This window comes from Empidonax traillii, unplaced genomic scaffold (assembly GCF_003031625.1).
Source record: "Empidonax traillii isolate 1590-97213 ecotype Southwest subspecies unplaced genomic scaffold, ASM303162v1 scaffold22:size5013007, whole genome shotgun sequence".
NCBI classification, from domain to species: domain Eukaryota; kingdom Metazoa; phylum Chordata; class Aves; order Passeriformes; family Tyrannidae; genus Empidonax; species Empidonax traillii.
In genome coordinates, this window is record NW_020955215.1 from 3,580,438 (window position 1) to 3,605,967 (window position 25,530).

At 43.7% G+C, this 25,530-nt stretch overlaps 2 protein-coding genes and 1 long non-coding RNA gene across 3 annotated transcripts in view; 2 read left to right on the top strand and 1 right to left on the bottom strand.

Annotated features, from left to right (window-relative positions):
- Window positions 1–357: 357 nt before the first annotated feature.
- On the top strand, window positions 358–10,866 carry LOC114067175 (C-terminal-binding protein 2). The gene is made up of 9 exons (XM_027902456.1): window positions 358–471; window positions 969–1,123; window positions 1,215–1,359; window positions 3,655–3,861; window positions 4,469–4,683; window positions 5,466–5,596; window positions 5,723–5,850; window positions 6,392–6,512; window positions 7,563–10,866. Exons 1-9 carry the CDS (start codon window positions 423–425, stop codon window positions 7,732–7,734), a joined length of 1,323 nt encoding a protein of 440 aa, XP_027758257.1. The 5' UTR covers window positions 358–422; the 3' UTR covers window positions 7,735–10,866.
- Window positions 10,867–11,027: 161 nt separating this feature from the next.
- LOC114067184 lies at window positions 11,028–12,248 on the bottom strand. Its single transcript, XR_003573341.1, has 2 exons — window positions 12,187–12,248; window positions 11,028–11,563 (listed from the first exon to the last, which is right to left on the bottom strand). It is a non-coding gene; the product is annotated as an uncharacterized LOC114067184 (long non-coding RNA).
- A 495-nt stretch (window positions 12,249–12,743) lies between these two features.
- KDM3B (lysine demethylase 3B) overlaps window positions 12,744–25,530 on the top strand; it is a 42,529-nt gene continuing 29,742 nt past the window's right edge. Inside the window, exons 1-2 of the mRNA XM_027902473.1 lie at window positions 12,744–12,918; window positions 25,214–25,381. Coding sequence (XP_027758274.1) covers window positions 12,748–12,918; window positions 25,214–25,381 — 339 coding nt within the window. The 5' untranslated portion in view covers window positions 12,744–12,747. The remainder of the gene's footprint in view (window positions 12,919–25,213; window positions 25,382–25,530) is intronic.

Genomic DNA, 25,530 nt, shown 5'->3' on the forward strand with positions numbered 1-25,530 from the left:
TTGTGCCGATTCGTGCAGCGGGTTCCCTGAGCGGGTACCGCGGCCTGGCCCAGCCCCAGCCCCGGGGGCGCGGCAGGAGCAGGACACACGGCTGACGCGGCCGCACAGCGGCAGGGCTGCTTGGAACGGCTCCCCGTAGGGAGCTTCCCGGGAACCCCTGAGGCTGATCCCAGGATCCTCCCAGGCTCTCGAACCGCCCTCCCCGGCCCGCTCGCTCCGCACAGCCCCGGCCCGGCCGTGCCCCCCGAATGCCGGGCACCCATCGGCCGGTCCCGCCCCGCGGTGCGGAAGCGGAAGCGGCTGCGGCGCTGCCGGCGGGGCCGGCTCGGCCTTTCCGCTTCCCCCCGGCGCGGCGCGGGCGGCGGTGACGGGTCCCGGTCCCGGTCCCTGCGGCGCCCAGGGCGGCGCGTCCCGCCCGGCCCATGGACCGGCACAAAGTGAAGCGGCAGCGGCTGGACCGGATCTGCGAAGGTGAGGCGGGGCGGGCGGGCCCGGGCAGCGGCGGGGGCGGCACCGGCCCTGCCCGGGCCCCGCCGCCTGCGGGGGCAGCTGCGGCCTGGGAGAAAGGGGTGGCTGCCAGTGAGCGTCGGAGGGTCCGAGAATATACAAGTTTTTCTCCTTCAAGTAGGAAGCAGTGTCTGGGCTGCGATGGAGGGTTGGGCACGGTAATGGAGAGGCCTGAACCGACTCTGTAACTCGTTTCAGGAGCCTGGAGTAAGATGATGCTTTTCTGAGTAGAGCACCTCTATTATCTCATTATTGATAAAACATACTTTATTTTCTTTTATTTAGTGGTGGCAGGGGTGGTTGTATTTTTTTCCAGCTTCTTTTCCCTGTGTTTGTTTCCTATATGTCTTTTGCTTTGCCTAATGTGTTTCTAAATACTGTTAGTGACTTTATGGACTAGCAAAGGAGGGTTCCTGAATTCTTGTCTTTCATGTAATCACTCCTGCTGACTTTCCGAATAGGCATACGGCCTCCTATTGTGAATGGTCCAATGCCAGCACGGCCACTGGTTGCACTCCTCGATGGACGAGACTGCACTGTGGAGATGCCCATCTTGAAGGATGTAGCTACAGTGGCATTTTGTGATGCTCAGTCAACTCAGGAAATCCATGAAAAGGTGGGCAACAAAGTGTGCAAGCATTCAGAAGCAGAGCTCTGCCTCCTGGGTAACCAAAGCAGATATTGATTTGGACTGGTTTTTGTTATAGGTGCTGAATGAGGCAGTAGGAGCTCTGATGTATCACACCATTACCCTTTCTCGTCAGGATCTGGAGAAATTCAAAGCCCTCAGGGTCATTGTGCGTATTGGCAGTGGCTATGACAATGTTGACATCAAATCTGCTGCAGAATTAGGTATGATGGCACCACTAGCTGTGTTGCAATCAGAACTGAACGTGGGGTGGATCACTGCATGTGGTTTTGTGCTTTATAGCTGAGTGCATTAAAAAGTTCTCTGTGAATATTTGGTGTTGCTCAGTATCAGGCGTCTTGAGGAAGCTGATCAATACTGGGCCTTGGAAGAAAGATTCTCAGCTTGCTCTACTATAGATGTTGGTGTCTTTGTTGTTGTGAGGGATTCAGAAACCTGAATATGTGGTCTAAGTAACTTTTGGTGAGGCAACCCTGGGTTTTTTGTGAGCATTTAGCAAACTGCTGTCTGAAAGCTGCTTGCAAATCCTGATACAGGATAAACTCACTGTAAATGCTTGATGAGTTTTCCTGTTAATTTTGTATACACAGATAGGTTCTGATTCACAACTTTATTAGTGATCCCTGGAGAGCCCTAGGCATGTGAAGAACCTCCAGACCAGGTGACAAAAAGCTGCTATATCTTAAACACATGGTAGTGAGACTTCTGGACCTTGTAGTCTCCAAGGTGAGATGGATCACTGAACTACCCTGCCCCTTTTGTCAATGTTTTTTCAAAGTTCCTTAATGTAATGCAGATCAGGTTAAGCTTAAATCAAGTATAGGTGTTTGTATATAAAATGGAGATAGACATTACAGTGTTCAGATCTGTAAGAACAGATGAATTGCAAATAAATGAAAAGTGTGTTTTTGGCCAGTGCTTGAATTGAGTCTAAAGAGCCTTCTCATCTGGATGATTCGAGGGAATAGTGTCAAGAGTTCCTGGCAAGGTCCCTGGCTTTCATCCAGCCTTTACATATTTGGGCTGAGTTTGGAACCTGATCTAGTCTCAGGTTTCTCTGCTTATAAAGTCACCATCCATATCTTGGATTCGTTCAGATTCAGAGCTTTCTAACGCTCATTAACCCAAGCTGAAATTAGTCAAAGTTCTTTCACCATCAGGCCATTCCTTGCCACTTTTGCTTTGGAGCAATAGTATGATGACCCTTGTGCATGGCCAGATTTGCCTTTCATGGACAATTAACGGTTATTTTCAAGCTTAGCCAGGCCCTTTAATTCATTCTGAGGTAAGATACTGTTCCTTGTGTGTTCTGAATCTTCAGACCAAAGGGCTGTTGTTTGCGTTTTCTTACATTTAAGCATAATATTGCACGTTAAGACAAATTTGTGTCTAGCAGTGTGACAGATGGATGCATGAGGCTTGTCTAGAATTGACTGAGATGGTAACCAGTGAGATTAAGAGAACTTGGGGGTTCCTATCACCCCTCCCCACGTTCTCCAAGTTGTCTGTGTGGCATTATGGCACAATTGGAAATGATTTGATAGAGGAGTCAGATATCTGAGACTGTCTGTGGCCATTGCTCTTGCAGTTCTTATGGGAAAGCATGGTCTGGGTTAAGTGAAATGTCTCCTCTGAACAGGCTTACTAAACAGTGATGCCTTCAACTCCTGCCTTGTTTTTACTCCTAGTTTTTAGCTGGGCGGTGGTCTTTTGAGGCAGAAGAGATGCCTGATATTTTGCCAGCCCTCCCCCTTCCCTCTTTTTTTTTTTTTTTTTTTTTTTTTTAAGTAAACAGACTGCTCAGGAATGACCAGATTTTGATACAGTGTTCCATCTTTCCCTTTTCTAACACTGATTTATGCTTCTAGGACTTCAGCTCATTTGCATTACTAATTTCCCTGATAGTTCTAGCCATGGGTTTTATGGTCCTTGTGGTTGTATGTTATTCTAGAGTAGTATTGTATTGTTATTTTTAAGCATAACTTCAAGTGAATAGAGAGGCTCCTGTGGCTTCTCTCTGCATTTAATGAGTTAGTTACTTATTGTTGCTCCTGGGGTGGCTGATGCTTGCAGTGAGCATCTGGACTGTGATGCATGAAGGAGCTCAGCCATCTGTCTTAATTCTTCAGTCTGCCAGTTAATCTGTCAGGGGTATCTGTGGAAGGAGTGCATCTTTTTGAATGCAGATCTCCTAAAAGTCAGTTTCTTGCATCACTTGTATGACCCAGTTTTCTCATTTTGGCCTGTTTGGTCTTTTTTTTCTGGTGAGTGTGTAAATCAAGTGGATATTTATAAGGAAGGAATGGTGTTTCCTGGGGGATTGAAGAGCTGGTTGGTCACATCTGTGTTGTTGTAAAATGAGCTTCTGAAATGAATCCGTGCTTCTCAGCAGTAGTTCCGGAGAACTGAATTATCTTTCAGGATTTGTGCCTAAAGAGCTTTATGTTGGTTTAGTATTGCGAGGCTAAAAATCTTATATGACCTCTGTGGCTTTGTAGGCATTGCAGTTTGCAACATCCCTTCCTCCTCAGTCGAGGAGACTGCTGACTCCACCCTCTGCCACATCTTGAACCTCTATCGCCGAGTCACTTGGCTCCACCAGGCTCTGCGGGAAGGGAACCGAGCCACGAGTGTGGAACAGATTCGAGAGGTGGCTGGAGGCGCTGTGCGTATCCGTGGGGAGACTTTGGGCATCATTGGACTGGGTAAGTGACAGCCATTGTTACACTGAAAAGAGAACTCTGGAAGTTTTTGGGAACCTAAGAGTCACATACTGAAAAAAGCCATAATTTTCAGCTTTGTGAAACACGCTGACTCCTAAGGAATGCTAGTGCCCTATTCTGTCATGCTGGAATATCTTCAAGAGTTGGGTGTATGGCATGGGATTGGGGATTCTTTTTTTGATTTCAAGTGGTTAGAACTGGAACATTCATACAGCTCTTCTTGATGACTATTTCCCCGTGTGTTGGGCTTTGTATCAGTACAATGCCTTCTGAAAGCTACCAATTCCTTCTCCAAGTTCTTGTAGTCAGATTATTACTACTACTACTCAGGGTCCAGATTTGGTTTGGAAACAGAGCTCCTTCTAGACTAAGCTCTGGCTATTGCATGGGGAAAGACTGGAATTAGCCACATAGGATCAGGACTGAATAGCCTCCTCTGGATCCCTGTGGCAATCCTGGGGGTTTCCAGGGCTGCAGTAGCTTGGGCCCTGGCAGTTAACTCCAGTGTAGGCTCCCAGTCTACCTTAGTATCTTGTCTTTAAAGTTTGTTTTACCTTTCCTTGATGATTGTGGGTTTTCTTTTGTGAAGGCCGAGTTGGACAGGCAGTGGCTCTGCGAGCCAAGTCCTTTGGCTTCAACGTGATTTTCTATGATCCCTATCTGCCGGATGGAGTGGAGCGATCCTTGGGTTTACAACGAGTAGGAACCCTGCAGGATCTACTAATGCACAGCGATTGCATCACATTGCACTGCAGCCTGAATGAACATAACCATCACCTCATCAATGACTTCACTATTAAACAGGTGCAGCAGGAGCTTGATTTCCCCCACAGAGCGCTGTGGAAATGAATGCAAACAGAAACTGCTGCTTTCACAGAGGCTGAGAGCGTGTGAATCCTGCTGCCTCTGTTGTGTGCCTCCTGCTGCCTTGGGAGGCTGGGAGCGTGTGGATCCGGGTGCCTGTGCTTTGTGCTGTGTAGAATTCCATGTTAAGAGAGGAATAGGACTGGCTCTTCTTGCCAAGTAATATCATTTATAAAGAATATTTTGGGTGATTCAGTAATTTCAGACTATCTTTAAAATGTGTAATTTACTGTGCTGGTTAGAGCCAGAAGTGGTGTGGCTGGGACCGTGTACCTTTTTTTACACAACTCTGCCAAAGCTTCTCTGCCCAAGCCCACTGCAAAGTCAGTCTCGGGCTATACTCCACTAGTATATGAATGCTTTCCAGTGCTTTTATGAGAGACATCTGGATGTTGTAGTCCAGTTTTGTATAGCTGGATAATTGATTCATGTCCTCTTTCTTTTTTAATGTAGTAGGATGAATATGGAGTGCAGAATTTGAGAGTTCCACTTTTGCCCTTGGTGTCTTGTGGTTTTGTTTGTTCATTTTTAAAGCAAATTTCTCGAGCATTGCTTGCAGGCATTTCCCCTGTGGTTAGCTTTGCAGTGAGAGCACTCCTAATTCCTGCAGGCCTCATCTAATCACTGCAGACTCCTGCTCATTTCCAGTAGACTTCCCAAGATTCACTTAGCTTCCATGAAAAGTCTCATTCTCAATGCACTTAATATTTTTCTTCTTCCAGATGCGTCAGGGCTGCTTCTTAGTGAACACGGCCCGGGGAGGGCTTGTAGATGAGAAAGCCTTAGCACAAGCCTTGAAAGAAGGGAGAATCAGAGGAACAGCACTGGATGTGCATGAGTCTGAGCCTTTCAGGTAACACTGTACCTGCATGCCTGCTGCTGTCTGGTGACTCACATCACCTAAGCTGGATGATTCTTTGGGGATGGGGTTATCACTTCTGGAGAGAAAACACTTTTTTTTGTTTGTTTCCTCCCTCAGTTTTGCTCAGGGGCCCTTAAAAGATGCACCCAATGTTATCTGCACCCCTCACACTGCCTGGTACAGTGAACAGGCTTCCATTGAATCCAGAGAAGATGCAGCTAAAGAGATCCGCAGAGCTATTACAGGTAATGAAGGAGATTGTGTGCTCTGCAGCTGCTGCTGAATTAGTGTTCTTTTAGTTCCCTGCAAGGATTATGCTGCTTGTTCTGAAAACTTGGACTCAGTAACTGGTTTCTGGAACTGGAGTGTAAGTTCATAATTGTATCTTTGCCTTCTGAGAATCTTGCACCTAATGCTGGAGTGGCTTTTTCTATCCCTGGGGAAGCCTTTTACCTACATCTTCCAAATCCTTTGCAGTAATTCCTTTGACAGTTACCTGGTGTGTTTTTCCTGAAGTAGTTATGTGTTGTCTCTTGAAAAGGTCGAGGCTTAGCAATTGCAGGTTGTGGTCAATAACTTTCCCAAGATCACATCAGTGGGAAGGAAGGATCAATTTCTTGTCTTCTCCAGAGACCAGGTGCTCAAAGGAGAGTCTCCCCTGCCCAGTCTTATCCTGTGGAGGTAGATGAAAAAGATGTTGCACATTTCCTTTGTAAATGCTGCAGGGAACAAGCTCCCCCCCTACCTGTGTCCTGGTTTTCTTTGTCATTCTTGGTGCTCTTGCAGGTCACATACCTGATGCTTTGAGGAACTGTGTTAATAAGGAGTACTTGCTGTTAGCAGCTCAGTGGTCCAGTATTGATCCTGCAACTGTCCACCCAGAACTCAACGGAGCTGCAGCTTACAGGTGAGATCTGTAGGTTGGCCAGGCATACCTTCCTGCTGAAGTAGGCCAACATCCCTCTGTCGGTTTGAGAAGTACTTGTACCTGCAAGCAGGTATGTCTGTGTTCCTGTATACTCTCTGCATGAGCTCTTCCACAAAACTTAACAGCAGCTCTTCTAAAGCTGTTCTAGGATTTAACACATACTTGGTCATATTTAGTTCCAGCTGCTAGAATACGAGTTCAGTTTTTGCAAATCCTTGCAATACCTGCCCAAGAGATATCTTAATATAAGAAAGCCTGCTGGATGCCCCCAAAAAGGGTGTGGAACTTAACATTTAGAAGTTGTGATATCATTAGGGCTATATAAACAAGGGACAGTTCTTGCCCGTAGCCCAAATGTGGCCTATTATTGAGATACTGTCCAGTGGATTTTGTTCAGTGGTCTAAATAGTGTATTTCAGTTTATTTACGTGTTAGAGACCTGCCAAGTGGTTGTGGGCAGGCTGCTTCCCCTGTTTTTCTCCCGTCTGCAAAGTAGGTAATATATACTTCCCTTCTATGAGAGATCTACAGAGGTTCAGATATATTTATGAAGGCAGCACAGGGAGGCAGAATGGATGTAATGGAAAAATAGTTCATTAGCAATTCATGAGTGTTGCTCTCTTGTTTTTCATCTTGCATCTACCTGTTTTATTAGTTCAGCTCCTTACTTTTTCTGTCTTGGAGCCCAGTGAAGGAGAACTGCAGTTTATATTCCTCCTGCTGATGGGGAGGGAATTCCAGGTGCTTTCATACAGTGCCTTATGCTGTTTGCCACTGGAGATAAACTTTGTACCTTTATCCAAATGCTTAGTGTGTGACCTTAGACTATCTCTGTCTGTGAACAGGTGTCATTTGGCATTAGGATATCACTGCTACTCTTCAGCTCTGGACACTTTTCCTGTGTTCTATCTCAGAGCATTTCTGTTAGAAAGAGGGATCTGTATTCAGCAGTTGTCTGAGGGCACAGCTCCTTTCTCCTTGAATAACTGTTGGACAAGCTTGTAACTTCTATGTTTCTATTGGTTTTAGGTTTCCTCCAGGAGTAGTGGGAGTAGCCACCCCTGGGCTACCAGAACCACCAGTAGTGGAAGGGATTGTAGCTCATGGGATTCCTCCAGTTTCTCACTCTGCACCACGTACCCCTTCCCCAGGAGAGACGAGCAAACTGGATGCAGACAGAGAGATTCCTGCTGACCAATAGCAGCGTCTTTTTCTCCTCTCCTTTGGCAGCAGAAAAAAGTAGGAGGATATCTCCTCCTAGGACTTTCTTTAACACCCTACAGAGACTGTTTCCTGTTCATGTGGGACGGGAGAATGCATTTCATTACCGACAAACTTTAGTTCTTGCCTTTGTTTTGTAACCCTTTAGTTATAATCTCTCAATGAATCTTTCTCCTTCTCTGGGGCATGGCAGCAGTGACCTTGCCTCCCCTTGGCTTAATGAATGAGTTTTCCCATGTATCTGCTTCAGTTGTCCGTGACAGGGAGCTGTCCTTGTGCACTCAAAAATAGAAGTGAAGCCGCCTGATCAGGGATGGTCCTCAGTGTTCCTAACACCAGACTTCAGTGCACACTTTTCAGTTGTGACTTGTAGCTTAAATTTAATTTGGCTGACCCTCTCTTAAGTGTAGCCATTGGAATATTAGAAAAAATACTAGTGAATTGGAGAAATTGTGACTATTGTCTTCATTATGCCCTTGATAGAATGCAGCCTAGGCTAAGCTCTGTGTGTTACTTTGCTTGTTTTAATTAATGCTTCCTGTGAGAAGAGACGTAGCGCAGGCACTGCTAGTTCTTGACCATACAGAATTTTCTCTATGCAGTTCTAGGCCTGAAGTTAAAAGTAACAGTCTCAAAGCCAGCCTTGTAAATAATTTGGAAGGGATTAAAATGTCATCAAATGTGTTCTGGTGGCCACCGTGTTAGTGAGGCTTCAGAATAGCTCACCCTGGAGTCTGTAACTTGGAGAAGGTAAGAGAATGCAGAAATGGGAAAAGCTTGCCCTGAGAGACAGCAAGTAGCAATAACGTGCAGCTGCAGTTGCTGGTTCCTCACATACAAGTACCTCAGTCTGTGGCAGTGTTTATCCACAAGGTATCCATCATGCTGAGATTCTAAACTTTATGCTACAGATTTTTTTTTTTCTTTTTGCGTAACTGCATCAGCTAGAAGTGACATCGCACTTGTCTGTGCTGATGGAGAAGGCTTTGGACAGTCAGGAAAAGATTTTTCACCCAGAAGGTGATTGAGCACTGGAAAAGGTTCCCCGGGAAAGTGGTTGCAGCACCAAGCCTGTCTGAGTTCAAGAAGCGTTCGGACAGTGCTGCAGGCACTTGGTGGGATTCTTGTGGTCTCCTGCACACCACCAGGAGTTGGACTCTGATCCTGATGGGTCCCCTCCAACTCAGTGTATTCTATGATTCTCTGATATCCTGCACCTCTATGGCAGGGCAGGGCAAGGCCAGACAGCGGTTTGTTTTACATGAATAGGCTTTGTGATACTAAAGGAGAACGAACGCTCAGCTTTTCACCTGAAGCCAAGGCAGGATTGTTGCTGACAAGTCCTTTCCAGTTCACAAATGATTGAATATGAACTGCTTCTTTGTGGGGTGTGGAGTCCTCAGAAAAAGAGGTTCCACAGGACAAATTTTTTCTGTAATTCCAAGTCTTCCTTTAATTTCATCTTGTTACATTTTAGTTACAGCCTTTCTGTGCACAAGACGTAACAATTTCTGATTGATTTGTTCATGTTGATATATAAAGTAGGTGCTATATGGGAGGTAAAACCCTATGTGTGGGTTTCTCAGCTTCCCTTGATTCTTCTCTATGTTGTGTGTCTATGACTGGAAGCTGAACAGATGGGAACAGACTGGAAAAACAACTTGAAGTATGGACAAAATCCTCTGTTTAGGCTGTTGAGTTTGGGAAGCTGAGGAAAGCTTTCGGAATCAGTAAGTTTTCAGATTTTTTTTCCTGGTTTTAAATTTTTCTCCAACACTGCCTTCTACATAATGGCTTACTACTAATACAGTGAAGTGATTCTTTCCTTTCTCCTCCACCCCCCTCCACCAATTCAAGAAAGGAAAATAGTCAAGAAGTAAACTTCAGGTGTTTTCTTACAGATTTTACACTTTAACTGTTTAGCATTAGTGAAATGATAATAGTTTTCTAGTGCTGAGTGTCTTTTTTTGATAAGGTATTTGTCTCAGTGAAGGTTCATGGCTTCTGTGTTTTCGTGGATGATGCTGATTCTACTTAAAATTCATATACCTCCTTGGCTGCTCAGGTTTAGCAGATCAGACTGGGACTGGTGGTAGGCATGAGTTACAGGAGAACTTTTTCTGAACAAAAGCCTAAAGCTCAGAAGCCCATTGATTGCAGATGTACCTAAAATAACCAGCAGCACTTTCCTGAATTCTCTAATCTCAAGGAAATCTAGGTTTCACAAGCTGCTGGCTCAGGAAACTGACAGGCTGGTGTGGAAGAGTTTTCAGAGAGCTCATCTTCTGTCTATTACCACATTAGGGAAGCAGTCTGTCAATAAGTACTCCTACTTGCTGCTGAAAATTCCTGCCCTGCTTAGGGGTTCAGGTCTGAGATTATTTTGTGGTAAGGGGCTTCTAATGATGAGCTTTGATGATCAGAGTACGTTGACCTTGTCTTTTCTAGAGCACAATGCAAGATAGATTTATTTTTTTAAAAGAGGCAATTTATTTTTTTTTCTTAACTGCAGGTATCTCTGTAGACCAGTCAAATAACTGAGCAGAGGAAGAGTAGAAAGATCTCATTTGGGGGACGCTTGAGTTTCTCAGTTCTTATTTGTGGTGGCTAGATACACTGGTGACTAGTAAGCGTAGGAATTAAATAATTGATGTTATAAGGAATATTTCCAGTTGTGGGTACTAAGGAGTTGAAGCTGACAGCACTGATAGTGGCTCTGTTCTATCCAACAACTTGTGATTGGTTGTGAAGGCAATTTTCCCCTTGATTAAAGCCACAGCAGAAAACATTGAGGTAAAAATGAACAGAACTCTTATCCTGTCCTCAAAAAAGGACTCTCTTTGCGCTTATAGGATTACTCTGCCTGTTTGCCATTTGTACCTCTGCTGACAGCCTGAACCTATTATCACCAGACAAAGGCTGTTCTGAACGGAGAGCTCAAAGAAAAATTTACCAGTACTAAAGCACCCCGAGGTCTTCTCCTTTCCCTGAATGCCAAGTGCTTTGTTAGCACTTTCTGCTGTGTGATACACTGACTTGCAGCTCCCCCTCCCAAGCTTAGTGCAGTATACAGAAGTGGAATGATTTTTTTTTTTTTTAATGCCTTCCTTCAGAACTAGTGCAGAGCTTTAATCCCAAAGAACAGAAGTCTCCCAGGGTGAGGCAGGAGTGCCCTAGCTGCACTAATCTGCTTACAGGAGGTGCTCACACTGTCCCAAGGTACATTCTGTTTGTCAGGGTCACTGCTGCTGACCAGCTTTTTTTATAGAGGACTCAGAGTTTCAGAAATATATTTTTGTAGACAATGACTAAACTGTGAAACATTGAAATAAAGCATGTAAAGAAAAACTTACAGCACTGTCCTCTGTACAGATGTTTTTCTCACTTCAGTTCTCTCCTGACTCATAAGAAAATGTTTGATTACTTCTTGGATATATTTTAATAAAATTCTCCAAAGAACACGGCTGCTGTCTATGGAGGGGGTGGCCTTAGGTACATTATTGAAGGGGAGGGTGGAAAACCTGTACAGGTGAGTGTCTGCATCAGTCCTGCTTTTCCCGAATTAGGCAAACCGCTCAGTCGGTCCCTGGATCAGCCACTCGGGCTAATTCCTTTCTTTGGATTCTGGAGCACTGACCATCAGTCAAGGCCATGAAGGTGGCAGACTGGAGAAGCAGCCATGTCCAGTGCTTAAGGGACACCTTTGGATGGCACCTGATGGTTACTTACCTGACTTCCTACGAGTTGGAATTGTATCTAGTTTAGCAGCCATTGAAGTGTGCAGTTTAACAGCAGTAGCTATCTTCACCCTTTTACAGTAAAACAGTATTTGAAATTAACACACAGAATTAACCCGTGAAACTTCAGTTTTCTAACTGTAATAGAAGTTGGTGCAACAGAATTAACAATTAGCATAGAAAAGTTGTTAAGTATTTTATAAGTTGAAGTTTAAGTTTAATCCATGTTTATGGCCTACGCTCCCTGGGTCGATCATTAATGACAGTTAAGAACCCCCTGGTTTGGTGGATTTTGTCACTGTTGGTCTAACTGACACTGTGTGCCTTTGGAATACCCACCACCATGCTCCAGAGATGGGAAATGCTGGCCTGCTTAATCATGGCAATGTGGGTCTGAGTTGGTGGAACGGGAAGGGGACATAGGACCACTTGGAATCTTTCACAGGATGGTACGGTTTCTGCACAAGCAGAAACAGATGTAAAATCACGTCATTTTTACAACGGTGGGATTCTGAGGTATTTTGTGGTGGTTCATGTTGAAAAGGGGCAGGTTTAGGGCACTGCACTATGCTGCATGAGAACTGTTCAAATTTACCAGTTCCTCGTGACAGCTGAATTCATTAACATAAAGACTTTGTATCTCAGTCACTCCCTAAATACATGCCTTTCCAAAATCTGCCTCACGGGAAAGCAACGCAGCTGGCGCCGTGCGGTTCCTCATGCCAGCCGTGGGATCCAGCCTCAGACGCGGGCACTGAAGCTCCTTAATTTCTGTGAGAAGTCCAGGTTTTGAACTTGGCGTTCGTGAGAGGCCCTGCCGCGGGAAGGCTCCTGCCCGATGTCCGGCCCTCTGGGGTTCCCCGTCCCAGCAGCCCCTCACACCGCCCGGGTTCCCGTCCCGGTGTCCCCTCAGACCGTTCCGGTTCTCTGTCCCGGTTCCCCGTCCCCGTGCCACCTCACACCGCCCCGGCCCCTCTCCCGTTCCCCCGCCCGTTCCCCTCACACCGCCGGTCCCGGTCCTTGTCCCGTTCCCTGTCCCGCTCCCCTCACACTGCCGGTCCCGGTCCCTGCCCCGCTCCTCTGCCGCCGCCGGTCCCGCCCGTCCCTCGCGGGGCGCTGTGGGGCCGGGCGGCCGGCGCGGTGCACGCCGGGACGGCGGCGGGCGGCGCTCGGGCCCAGCGCGGGGCAGGAGCCTCTCGGTGTGTCGGGCGGCGGCGGCCGGAGCGCTCGGGCGGCGGCGGCTCTGCCCGGCGGGGATGGCGGACGCGGCGGCCTCCCCCGTGGGGAAGCGGCTCCTGCTGCTGCTGGCGGCGGGGCCGGGCGAGGGCGAGGCGGCGGGACCGGAGCCGGGGCCTGCGCTGCCCGCGCGGGCCTGGCGGAGCGGCACCGTGCGGGCCATGAGCGGAGCGGTGCCGCAGGACCTGGCGGTGAGGCCCGGGCGGGGCGGGGGAGGGCGCGGGTCGGGGCTCCCGCGGGGGCCGGGCCGGGCCGGGGGCGGGCGGTGCCGGCGGCCCGAACCCTCCGTGCAGCGCCGGGCAGGGCCTGCGGCGAGAGCGGCCCGGCAGGTGTGCGAGGGGTCCGGCAGCGCCGGGCCGGGAGGTGAAACTTACACGGGAGACAGGCGCGTCCGGGACAGGAATGCTGAGCTGTGCGTCACCTCCCAAGTGTTGGGGTTTGGGTTTGCTTGGCTTGGTTTGTTTTTTTCTCCCCCCTGCCCCGGGAAGATGTTAAATATTCTTGATAAGGCTAAATGGTGTATGAAAATATACATTGAGGGCGTAATTTTGGTTGAGGATCACCACCTTAATTCTGTCTCAGGTTTTGTTTTCGGCTGTGGGAATTTGGGCTTTGTATAGTGTGTTTAAACACTCTTTAGCATTTCTTTGGTGTATCTCTAGTATGGCTCAGTGAAAGGCTTGGGTGGAGATCCTAAAAAGAACTCTTAAAAGGTATTGGTATTTTGAAATGTACTGTTTCCTTTTGCACGTGTGAGTTCTGTGAGTGATGGTGTCCTTTGGAGAGCTATGTCTGTTGCTATGACCCCTGGTAGGGAAAACGAGGTTCTGTGTTTATGAAGAGCTTTAGTTCTCTTTATGATTAGCTTTTCTGAAAAATCAGAAATTAGTTGCCAGGACAAGTTCTCTGGGCTTCTTTGCAGACTTCCAACTTTGAGAAGTTTCCTTGACATCCTACAGTCTTGATGCTGTTTTGTTTGGCCTTGCTCCAGAGCTGCACCCGGGGCTGTCAGCAGGAAGCAGTGCTGGGTTTGGCTTTGCAAAGGGGGTGATGTGCTCCAGCTGCTGCTGTACCTGTTTATGGAGGAGAAAAAGAAAACCCGTGCAGAAGGTGGTTCTTGAAAATGTGACAAGTGTTTGAGACTGTCTGAACTGTGAAAATGTACTGGGGCTAAGACCCAGCTGGAGAGCTGCTCTTGTAGCAGACTGCATTGGACATGTGTGCCATCAGTGCTCTTGCATTATGGGGTCATCCACTGCAAATATGACTGTGATGGAATGAATTTTCCATGTGCCTGATCTTAACTACTATTTTGGTGGAAGGACTGGTGAAGTGTTGCCTTTTTTTTTTGTTTATTTATTTGTTTGGTTTGGTTTTGTAAAAGGTAGGCACCTGTTTCCTGGTTAGTCGTTGCTGTCCAGCCATGTGACACCTGTTAGACTACCCTCACAAAGCAAAAATGAACTTGTGTGTTTGATAGGTAGCATGGGAAGAATAGGATTTTTTTGGTGTGTGAATGCATTACCTTCATTGAGAACTGCAGTTCTCTCTTCAGCTCCTTTCATCAGTAACCTCCCACTTAGCACAGTTCCAGTGGTGCAGTTGTCTCTATAGTCTCGAAATCTGTGCAAGAACTCTAAAATGTGAACCGTGTAAAATACTTGAGGCAGAATTCACAGTAACATGGAACAGTTAGTGTTTTCATGGACCCTTCCGTGCGCAATGAACGCTGCTGTGACAATGGTAATGATGCACCATCAGAAAAAAAGTCCTTTTTAAACTCATTCTGTCAGAAGTGATGAGTTGGCACCAAGCAGTCAACCACTGCTTAGGAAATACTTGCTTAAGGAAAAGTAATAATGTGGATTAGGTGAGAAAAAGGCTAGGAAAAACGTCTTTGCTACTCTTTGACATACTTAAGTCTGCACTTTCTCATAGTATCCTGAAAGGATGGTTTCACTTACCTGTAATCTGATGTAGGGCTTTTAGAAATACAAAACTGCATCTGAATATTTGCACATTTCTAAGGCAGAAAATTCAGGAGTAAACAAGGGTTTTTTATGTCTTATCCAAGGTTTTTTTTATGTCTTATCCAAGGTTGTTTTTATGTTTTATCCAAGGTTCTTTTATGTCTTATCCAAGGGTTTTAAATTTTTTATCCAAGGTTTTTTTATGTCTTGAGTTTTTATCTATTTCTTACAGTAATCTGCACATAATTGAATGTATTCTAAAGACATTTTTCCTTGTACATGATATGTAGATTATACAGTCTAACAAAAACATGTAATCTAAAGTGTTTTATTCGTAAGGGATTTAATAGAATGAAGTTTAGAAATTTTATTTAGAAATTTAGATTTATCTGGAAATTTTAGAAATTACCTGGATTGTGGAATAAGCTTAATTTATTTCTGAAATATCAGAACTCGTAGTTAATTGTAAATATCAGGGTATTTCAACTAGTTTTTCTAACTAGATCACGTTGAGAAAGAATATCTTCCTGTCTAGAGGCTATATGGAGTAGATGAGGGATAGTGGAACCCTGCAAGACTGGATTTAGGTTTATGTGCCCTTGAGCAGGTTTTGAATGCTATCTGACAGTCATCTGACGGTAGGGAAGCGCGTGGGAGAAATGTGCCTGTCCTGTCTGTTGGGCAGGTGTGTGGAGGTTCTTGCCTCTTGTGCCTATGTGTCTGCTGAAGAGTTTCAGTTCTTTCTGAGACTGAATGGGGAACTTGTAGAGGCCTTCAAACTGTATGGAAAGAGGAGTTTTTAGGCTGGGACTCTGTGGAAGTGGTGGGAAGGTTCACAGCAAGCTGGGGTTGTGAGTCTGGGATATTCAGATTGTTTTCTGTGCCACTCTCCTCCTAATTTCCTTCCATTCTGCAGAGGTGATCATGTTCCTGGATCATTCTCCCTCCACTTGCATGTCTTTGGGTACTGAAAGAGTACATGAGAAGGGACCCCAGGCAGTGGTGTAGGCTTTGTCTCACTCCCTAAGTAATGTCTCATATTGCTGCTGTTGAAAGCAGAACACTGGGCTGGGTGGGTGTTGGTAAGACCAGTAGGAATATATTTAATGCTTCTTGTTGTAAAAGAGATTTTAAGAACAAACAGAATGTTGAATGTTTTTTCGAATACATCTTTACTCGCTTTGCAATTAAAATACAATTCTGTGAAGGGAACTGACTGCCAAAGTAGTGGCTGTACATTTTCTCTGCTCACTCTGTGATACTTTATTGGTGGCCTAAATACACAGTACTCTGAATCCTTGTTATGCCACAGGGTTTGTTTTTTTCTTTTCTGAAGACCTTTCTGTCTTCCCATGTGTGCAAGATAGACATCCACACTGAAAAATATGCATTCAATTGGTAAGGAATGTCTTCTGTAATTCCACTGATAACTTCTCTCAGAGCTTGATAGGGTCATGAGATATTCTCTGACCAGCTGTGGTACTGAAATGGAAGGAGCAGGGATGATATGAGGGGAATGGAATACCTCTGCATTTGTAACTTGTGTAAGTTTACGTGATTTACAAAAAAAAAAAAAAAAGGTCTTCACTTCTTTGGCAGTATAACTGCAGCAGAGGAAACTCACTGTGACTTGCAACATGCTCAGAAGGATCTTAGCAGATTTGATGTGGTTATCAAGGTATAGGAGGGGGGTGGAGGCTCAAACTAAGGAGCCTTCCCAGCCCTGTGCCATCTCAGGTGTCCAGTGTTGTGCTCACTGAATAGTGAGGGAGGGCAGATGGTGACTGTGGGAGGGACTGGTGGGACAACTCAGCAGTGGTGTTACCAAGGCTGGCAGTAGGACTGGGAGGTGAAGGGCTGTTCCTCCAAAATGCAGGTAATGGAGGGGTAACAAAATTTGTGTGGAAGTGGTTGAAAGAGGCTTATTAGCCTGACATATTTGGCTAAACCCCTTGCAGAGTTGTCCGTGTGCAGCACTGGACCCTGCTGTTGTCCGTGTTTCTGTTAACCTCTGAGACACTCCACCTCCCATCTCCCTGTGCTGCTGGAAGGGTGAGAGAAAGGTATTTTTAAGATTTGGGTTTACTTGTCATTATCCTGCTCTGGTTTTGATTGGTAATACATTCAGTTAATTTCCCCAAGTTGAGTCTGCTTTGCCCCTGATGGTAATCGGTGAGAATCTCGTCCTGCCCTTAACTCAGCAGCCTTTCGGTACATTTCCCCTTCTCCGTCCACTTGAGGAGGGGAGTGATAGAGCACCTTTGGGTACCTGGTGTCCAGTGAGTGTCAAACCACGGTGTTCTACATTTATGTCAATGAAAGAGCAGGTGCACTGGGCAAGGTCAGAGATCCACCTACTCCCCACCTCTGCCCTGTCCAGCCTTGCACTGGTCAGATGTGGATGTCTTTAGGCAACTGTGGAAGGGTGAAAATTGTTGAGCCTTCTGTCAGTATGCTGCCAGGTGAGAGTTTTGTGAAATGATGCTTAGCTGTAAAATCACACACAGCATGGCTGCTGGTCTGTTTGCATCAGTGAAGGGCTGTAAAATAAGTCTTTGCTTGTCTGGTAGTGGATGATCTGTAAAGCTCATTGGCTTGTAAGTGTTGGATTGGCTTTGTCTCTCCCTTTTTCTCTCCTTCTCTGTGGTGTTTGTTGCAGCAGAAGCAAAGATTTCAGATTCCCCATTTCAGACAGTGAACCATGGTTATTTGACTTTGGAAAAGCGCAGCTCGTATAGGCTTACTGCTTAAAAAGTATTTTCGAGGAATCTCTTACTAGAGTTACCCATGTTCTTTATATTTAGTGGTAATTACATCAAGGTCTATTTATACTGACATGACAAATCATGTTCTTGTATGTTAAATTAAGGGGAGTATTCAGATCCAGCTCTTGGAAGTGAAGGCTGCAAAGTTACTGTGTCCTGGCAAAGTCTGCTTGCAGGAAGTTTTATCACGTTCGCCTTTGGTCGCTGAATAGCTTTTTAATGTGGTCATAAAATACATGTGCTCATATGGTAACTTCTCTCAGTAGTGTTAGAGTGCTCTTAAAGTCGTTTCCAGTTTCAGTTGCTGACTGCAGAACAACAACAAAACTCAGTTTTATCCCCACGTAGTTATTGTCCTGAGGTTGCTCTATTGGTGACCCTGGTTACTTGGGTGGTGCCTCATGCTTTCCCTGGGAAGCCATTGGTATCTGCATCTAATAATCTGTGCCACCCCCTTTTGGTTAGATGCTCTATCTAATCAAGATCAAACCCAACTTTTCAATCAGTGGCAGATTTATTTTCTTCTGTAGTTTTTAGGTATGTTTTATTTAGGGACACTGTTGATCATGCTGTTCTGAGGTAGCGCTGCTGCCTTGCTGCCAGCACTGGCCCTTTGGAGTATCTCACCTGCACTGGATGCTGATGTTCCATTTGCAAAACACAAGGGAAATGGGAGGTTTTCTTGTCAAGTTTGCCTTGCAGTTTTTGCTTAGCAGACCACAATACTGTCCTTCCGAATTTCTTCCAAAAAGTCATGCTCGTGTTGGGTGTCCACCTTGTTCATTTTGACATTAATGATTGTATTTCAGATATGAATTCCATTTGGTAGAGTTGCTTAATTTGATAAATGACATGGAAGTGGGTGAGTCTGGAGAGAGACTGACAGTTTTTGAGACATTCTTCTAAAGAACAGCATAATTTACTGCTTGCAAAGAACATCTTTGGTTTCTTATTTTTGGATTTTTGAGAATGTGGCATTAAGCTCCAGGTTAAAGCTTTTCTTTGAGACTGGAATTCTTTTAACTATAGTCCTGTGGTCTATCATCCAGTAACCTAAAATAAATTCTTCAGTTTATCTGATTTAATCTGTAAAACTTGGCCAAAAAGAGATGTATTATTACTTTACCAGTAATGTTTTTCAAGGAACATGCCAGACTTGGAAAGCAAAGGAAAAAGAGTGAGTCAAACCAGAATTAGCAATTGGAATAGCAAATTTTCAGTGGCTGTGATTGTAAGAACTTAAAAAAGCTCCTCAGGTTCTTCTCTGATCTGCATAAGGTGCTGCCAGGCTTGAGACCAGGAATGAGTATAAAGAAATTTGGTACTTTTTATGCCAGCTTTATCACTGACATTATTAATTCTGTTGCAGTAATAATTCTGCTGCTCCAGTATTTGCCATTGTAATTTTCATCCTGCTTTCACCATTCCCTTTAGACTTTTGTAAATCCCAGCCTTCTTCATTTTAGTGCAGCACCATTTAATGCTTTGAATACTCAAGTTCATTTTAGAAGGAGTTAGAGGAAGTTCTTTGTGTCATGTGTAAAATATGTAGTTAAAACTTTCTTTTAACTCCTTCCATTTATTGCCATTCTTTTTTCTTTGCAGCCCTCTAACCCATCCCTCACCTGAAACTTATTCTAAGGTTTGGTAAACAGCTGGTATTGTCATAACGCACTAATGGTTATCAGGTTCCTTCTTCCTTATTTAAATACCAGTGTTGTATTTGCCACTTACCAGTTATAAGGCACCAATTTTAAATTGTTTTCAAAGTCTGGGTATCCAAAACCATGATCTGAGATGTTTCTTTTCCTTCAGAGTTCTGGAGATCCTCATGCATTTTTTTGCTGCTAATTGAGTGGCAGAATACTTGGGGTTAAGAACATTATCTCTGCAGTCCAAATAGCTGCAGAATGAAACAATAGTCAAAAAAGATTGCCTTGCTGTTACTTTCCTGAGGTCGTTTTTGATACTTTGGGATGCAGAGAGACCCTCGGCAAAGGTGCATTTTAGGAGTGGCACCAGAAAGCACAGTATTTAGCAGAAGTGTATATATGTGTTTCCAAAACAAATTTGTTCTGTGAAACTCACACTTTCCAATAGCTCCAATAGCCAAGTATTTCACATTACTAATAGCAGGGAAAATTCAGAAATGTTAATTTTAGTATAAATTAAAGAAAAAAGGGGTCACTTTTTAAGGATAGGCCTGGGGAGTGGTGAATGAGTTCTCAGTGTACAGAATAGGCTGGTGCTGCCTCAAAAGGCAGTCTGTCTCTGGCTGTGAGCAAGGAGGTGTCATATGCCAGGAAGTTTCCGTAGGAATGCAAACATTTTCTGAAATAAAGTTCCTCTTAAGAAGCAAAGCGTGATGATTAACATATTTGGCTCTGCCTGGTGTAAAATACACTGCAGTGACTGGATTTGTTTCAAAGTGCGAGGGGTGTTACACGACTGCCTCGAGGTGGGGCTTGCATGAAGTGCCTCTGGTGCCTGATGCTGATTTGGGTCTGGTTCCTTTGGTACACCCATGTTGGCTCTGCAGGCACAGATTACTGTTAGATCCCAAATTTGACTTGGGAAATGTTTGTTATCTGAGAGAGAGATACCGAGCACAATCATTTTCCTCTTTCACATAAACCAAACTCATCTGAAGCAGCTCATCCCTCTCAAGTGTTCAGCTGCTAAAGTGGAAAAAGTACCACAGCAGAGGGATTCTGCAGTGCAGGAGAGACAATAGACCAGTACTTCATGTTCCTGCTCTTAGTGTTTAAGAAGGAGCTTGTTGATGAAGACTAGAGCGGAAGAGTTTGGCCTGATGTTGTTATGATTAAGTCAATATAGTAGCTAGCTGCTATAAAAAAAGGAAAGTAATTGCCCTTCCTATCTCCTGTGCCTGATGCTTCACTGGACCCTTAAATAAACAGAACAGAGGAAGATTGCAGGAAATTAGCAATTCCTTGTGTGTGCTCATTGCCACTGTTCCCTCACTGTAGCCACAGTGGGGTCATCTGGGGGGAGTGTTCGAGGGGAAGCAATGGGGCCCTGCAGTGACAGTGGAGAGGAAATGTCCTGGTGCTTGCAGTAACAGCAAGCTGCTGATCTTCATCCCAGCCCATCTAAGGGGTTTTACCCATCTAAATTCCTAAACATATTAACTACTTAAAGTGACTGCAAAGAACCTCCATAATTTTCTCAATGTGCTGTTTTACGAGTAACTTATAAAGAACTTGGCATACAGAATGATAAATTTCTTCCTTTCCAATTCTGAATTTTGGACAACTGCTGATCTGGTTTGCATGGTGGCCAAATCTCGCAGGGAGGGGGCAGAAATGTTGATACTACCTGCAGTCTGCCTTTGGTATTTGGATTGGATTAAGTGGAGTCTTTGGACTTGCAGGCACAATGTAAATCTGCTTGTACTCCGCCTTGTTTTGTAAACAAAATGGTACATCAGTTTTGAGTAGTGTCTTGTTACAGAGGTAGCATGGCTGGAGGCCAGCTGGATTGCTCTGGCATTCCTACCAGTGACAATTAAAGTTTCAGCCTCTTGCTTGGTCACAGAGGCACCTGCAGGGCTCTGAGAGCTGCCCTGTTACAACAGGAGTGTGTCAAGTGCAATGTGCTCTAAAGTGACTCTGAACTGAGGTTGGTACAGCAAGGGGTAGGTATTCCAAAGCTGAGGCTTGTTGCCTTGCATGTTTGTGAATTAGCTGCAGTAAAACACTGTGTCTGTAGATAAATATTTCAGATCAGATTTTTTTGCCTTTGCTTGTAAGAAATAGTTTGAAACATGCTTACTGAATTGGAAGCTGAAAGCTTTTTAAGTATTGGTGTATACATCGCCTGTCTCACATAATGGATTCCAAAATAATACTTTTTGCATCAGAAAAGTAGTAGAAAACTATTGTAGTTCAGTTGTTTTAATCTTATCTCATACCAGCTGCATGAGGCCTTGGATGTGTTTGCCACATTGAAATCTCAGTTTCTGCCTTCCCTTCCTTCCTTTTCCAGATGTTGACAATGTAGGTCTTTCTACATCACAAGTAAGAGGTCATGGACCAACTTGTTATCTAGTTTTACTTGGTTAGTCTGCAACAGATTCCCACCAGTGCCTCCTTTCTGGGCATAAGTACTATTATTCCAATTTACAGATGGGGAAACTCAGCCAGTGAGACTAAATGGCTTGACCAAGGTCATGCAGGAAGCCTCTGATGAAGCAGGGAATTGAACCTGGGTCTCTGGCTACTCTCTAGCAACTGATGGACCATCCTTCCTTTCAAAACTAGGTAAAATTTAAGACCATTTTAAGGGATGTTTTTGCTCTTGAAGGTTTTGGTTGGTTTTTTTTTTTTTTTTGGCCATCTTCTGCTTTTTATGATGTATAACCCCCTAAAATGTAAAGATTTTATGGTTTTTTTATAGATGACATCTACTGCAATTTCTAATGCAGTAAGCTGCAGTATTTTTTCTGTTGTAAATCATGTTTAGAGCTTGTGTGTCACGTGATGAAAAAGACCAAAATATCTGTCTTATCTACACTATGGTCTTCCTGTCATTGCTGCTTTTATAGCAGAACTGATGCTGGAAAACTCGAGGAGAAATTCCATTTGAGTCAGACTGTAGCTCTCTCACTACAGTTAAGGTCTGAATTTTAGGGTAGCAGCTAGACAAGAATGTGTCTTCTGGAAAAAAATGCTTCAGGCTGTCTTTGTATATGAAGAAAAACAGAGCAACAGCTCAGCTTTCCAGTGTCACTTTTTAGTGGGCCAGGAAAAAAAAAAAAAAAAAAAGAAAGGGAAGGGGGAAAATTACAGGTGTGTATGTGCTCTCTTGTTTTTTTTGTGTTGGAAAAAAAGCCCGGTTTTGTAGATTAAAAAAAAAAAAAGGCAAACGACCAGAACCAAAATCTTTGTTGTTTGCAATTAGATATTGCTTGGGGAAAGGGTTCTTCCCTATAGGAGAACTTGGGAAATCCTGCAGATGTATTTTTGTCTAAGCAGCATCATTTTTTTAATGTGATACCGACATATCTGCAGTAATAAAATATAAAATATCTGCAGTAATAAAATAAAATATAAAATATATATATAAAATATATATTTTATAAAATATAAAATATATAAAAAAATATATAGTTGCAATCTATGCCACTGTTTAAAACATTAGTATTATTATCTGTGACTTGTCTTAAATGATTGTGTGCAGAGTCAGGAAGGTCAGCAGAAGATATTTATTGTCAGTAGATGTGACCCTGTGAATTGTTGGTCCATTGATACATGGGAGAGGTAATTTATTCTGATGTAGCCAAGACTTTAGCACAGAAATGATTCCCTCTTGACTGAGAAGGACGCAATTTTCAAATTAAGATGAGAAATTCTCAGTTATAATGAAGTTGCTTTGCTGTAAAACCTGGAAGCCTCAAGCAAAGGTAGAATATTCCTCTTTACCACTTTATATATCAAGAGGCAATGTGTTCATTCACTCTCACATTTGTCTCATCGCTTCTTACTTTCCTTCTGTAGGCATCTCTTTCAGGATTCCCATAGTGTTTTTCTTAAAGAATCTAAGCACATTTGGCATCGGTTCATGAATGTGCTGTAGCTGTTTTCTGTAGCAATACAGAGTGGTATTTGCACAAACGCTGGGTGTGCCCTGCAAGTCACCTTGTGTCTCCTGCATACCCATTACGCAAAGTGATTTCTGTTGCAGATTCTGGAAGCAGAAACTGAGTGTACATATTGAAGTTTTCATCCTTTTTGTTGCTGTGTGATCGGTTTGAAACTACTGACAATATCCTGTGTGGTGTTGGGTGGATCTGGAACAGCTGCCCTGCATATCCATGTGTAGGAAAATACTCTGCTGGGTATTGACTCAGAATTAGTAACAACTCTTGTAGTGGTTGTAAGGCAAAGTTTGTGGGACTGCATCGCTTATTTGATTACACCAAGAGGAAAGAGAAGTGAATATTGAATGTAAATTGTGTAAAACAAACTTGCCCTGACTTCTCTGTTTTGCAGGGGAGAGAAATGATCTGAATATGATAACGTTGATAATGTTGTATTTTCTCTCCATTTAACACAGTTTGTTGGTCTGAGGTTTCAGAAAGGTATCCTTATTTATTTGGGGCAGGGTGGTAAGCTGCACTTCATTGCTTGTTTGGATTTGTCTGCTTTTAGTGATCCTTGCCATGTAGTTGAGGGGGACATGCTATTGAGAGATCCTCTCTTTGTAGTTACTTATAAAATCTCCCCCTCTTTTAATCAAAATTCTTAAATATCTTGCAAAAAAACCATATATTCCAAAGTCAGCATTATTCTGATAGTTCTTTATGGCAACCTTTTTTCATATAACCTTTATGATAAGTGAATCATAACAAGATGATTCCCTCACAAGTACTGTATATGTTGTAAACAAATGATTCCACTTTGTTACCCTTACGTGATATTCCTCTCATTACATCACATGCTACTGCCAAAGCAGCACAACTGTAATACTAAATTAAAATTAAAAATCAAATCTATAGGCTCACTGCAACTGGAAAGGTTTCAGTGTCCTAAAAAAAAGTTCTGTTTCCACTATATTGCTGAAATTTGTTGAATTGGAGGAAGGATATCTTGAAAGGTCCAGTACTGTTTACCTGCAGGGCAGCTTAAGCAATAATGGAGTTCAGGAATTCATCAGGAGAGTTGTTTCATCTTCGTTCCCACTCCCCCTGGAGTTTGAGCTTTTGGGTTTGAGGGGAGGAGTGGGGAAGAGGAATGTGTAAGTGTAATATTTCTTTTGATAAGGTTTATTGGTAAAGCAGAGAGCTGTCTCTGGTTAGTGCCCTGTTACCCCTCAGTGATCTTGTGATGGTTGCAAAACCGTTTTGACTGTCCAGCTTAACGTGTTTCTTAGCTGATTAGGAATGTGTTGCTGTCCATCTGACATATTTGATTGTATTTGTTGAGTATGTGAGTTCTGGAGATGAAAGACTGGAATGCAACTGTGTTTTATCATTTAATAGCTCCAGTTGTAAGCACATGGAATAGGATTTGAAACCTGTGTTCTTAGCACTCTTGCCATGTAATTTCATATGGTTTTAACATTTGTCCTTTGTTATAGGGAAAAAAAAGGATGACGGAATAAGGATTTAGAATTGTAGTGTGTGTAGCGTGGTTTATATTGTTACACTTGTAAATAAGGTCATGAAAAATCTAGTGAGTAGTTAATTCTGGGTAATCTCGTGCCAACCAAAATATTTGCATTTGTTCAGGGAGTTTAATAATGTACAAGACAACACAAAAATGTAATGTAGAGTGGATTCCATAAACACAAACTTTCCATACTGAAGCATTTAATTCTATGAATGTCAGTTAACCATGCTGATTGAAGGGCTCTTGGAAGTGCTATGTAAGAGTGTAGAAATTCTCTAAAAAATCCTACTGTGAAAGAGGCTTCCATTGGGTCATCAGCTGTATTTTGGGATGAACAATTTTCATATGTTTAATTTTGTACGGGAAAACGCAGTGTTTGGAGCCAGGATAAATAATGTTTCATAGGATGGCAATTGCTATGAATTTGATTCTCATTTCTTTTGTAACATTTGATAGCTATGTAGATGTGGTGTTCTCAGTTAAGATTACAATACTTATCCTGATTTTTCTGACTAAAGCTGCTGTCTCCTTTTCCATAGGGATTGTGGGAATATTATTTTCTATTCAATGTCTGAAAAGAGATGAAATGCCTTCTAAATTTTTTTTTTTTTAAATCAGATCTTTGTGGAATTCGATGGCTGTAACTGGAACCAACACGCCTGGGTGAAAGTCCATGCTGAAGAAGTTATAGTGTTGCTGCTGGAGGGATCATTGGTTTGGGCACCTCGAAATGACCCAGTTATGCTTCAGGGGACTCGAGTCTCGCTGGCACAGTGGCCTGCACTGGTGAGTATTTGACCAAAATATGTGAGAATCCTTCCCTCATTTTCATTCTGTTTAACTGTTATTATTTGGCCCTTCTTTTGTTGCTTTTCTTCTCTTGCAGTCCTTGAACTGCTTGGGATCCTACTGTCTGCTTTTTAATACATTTTGTG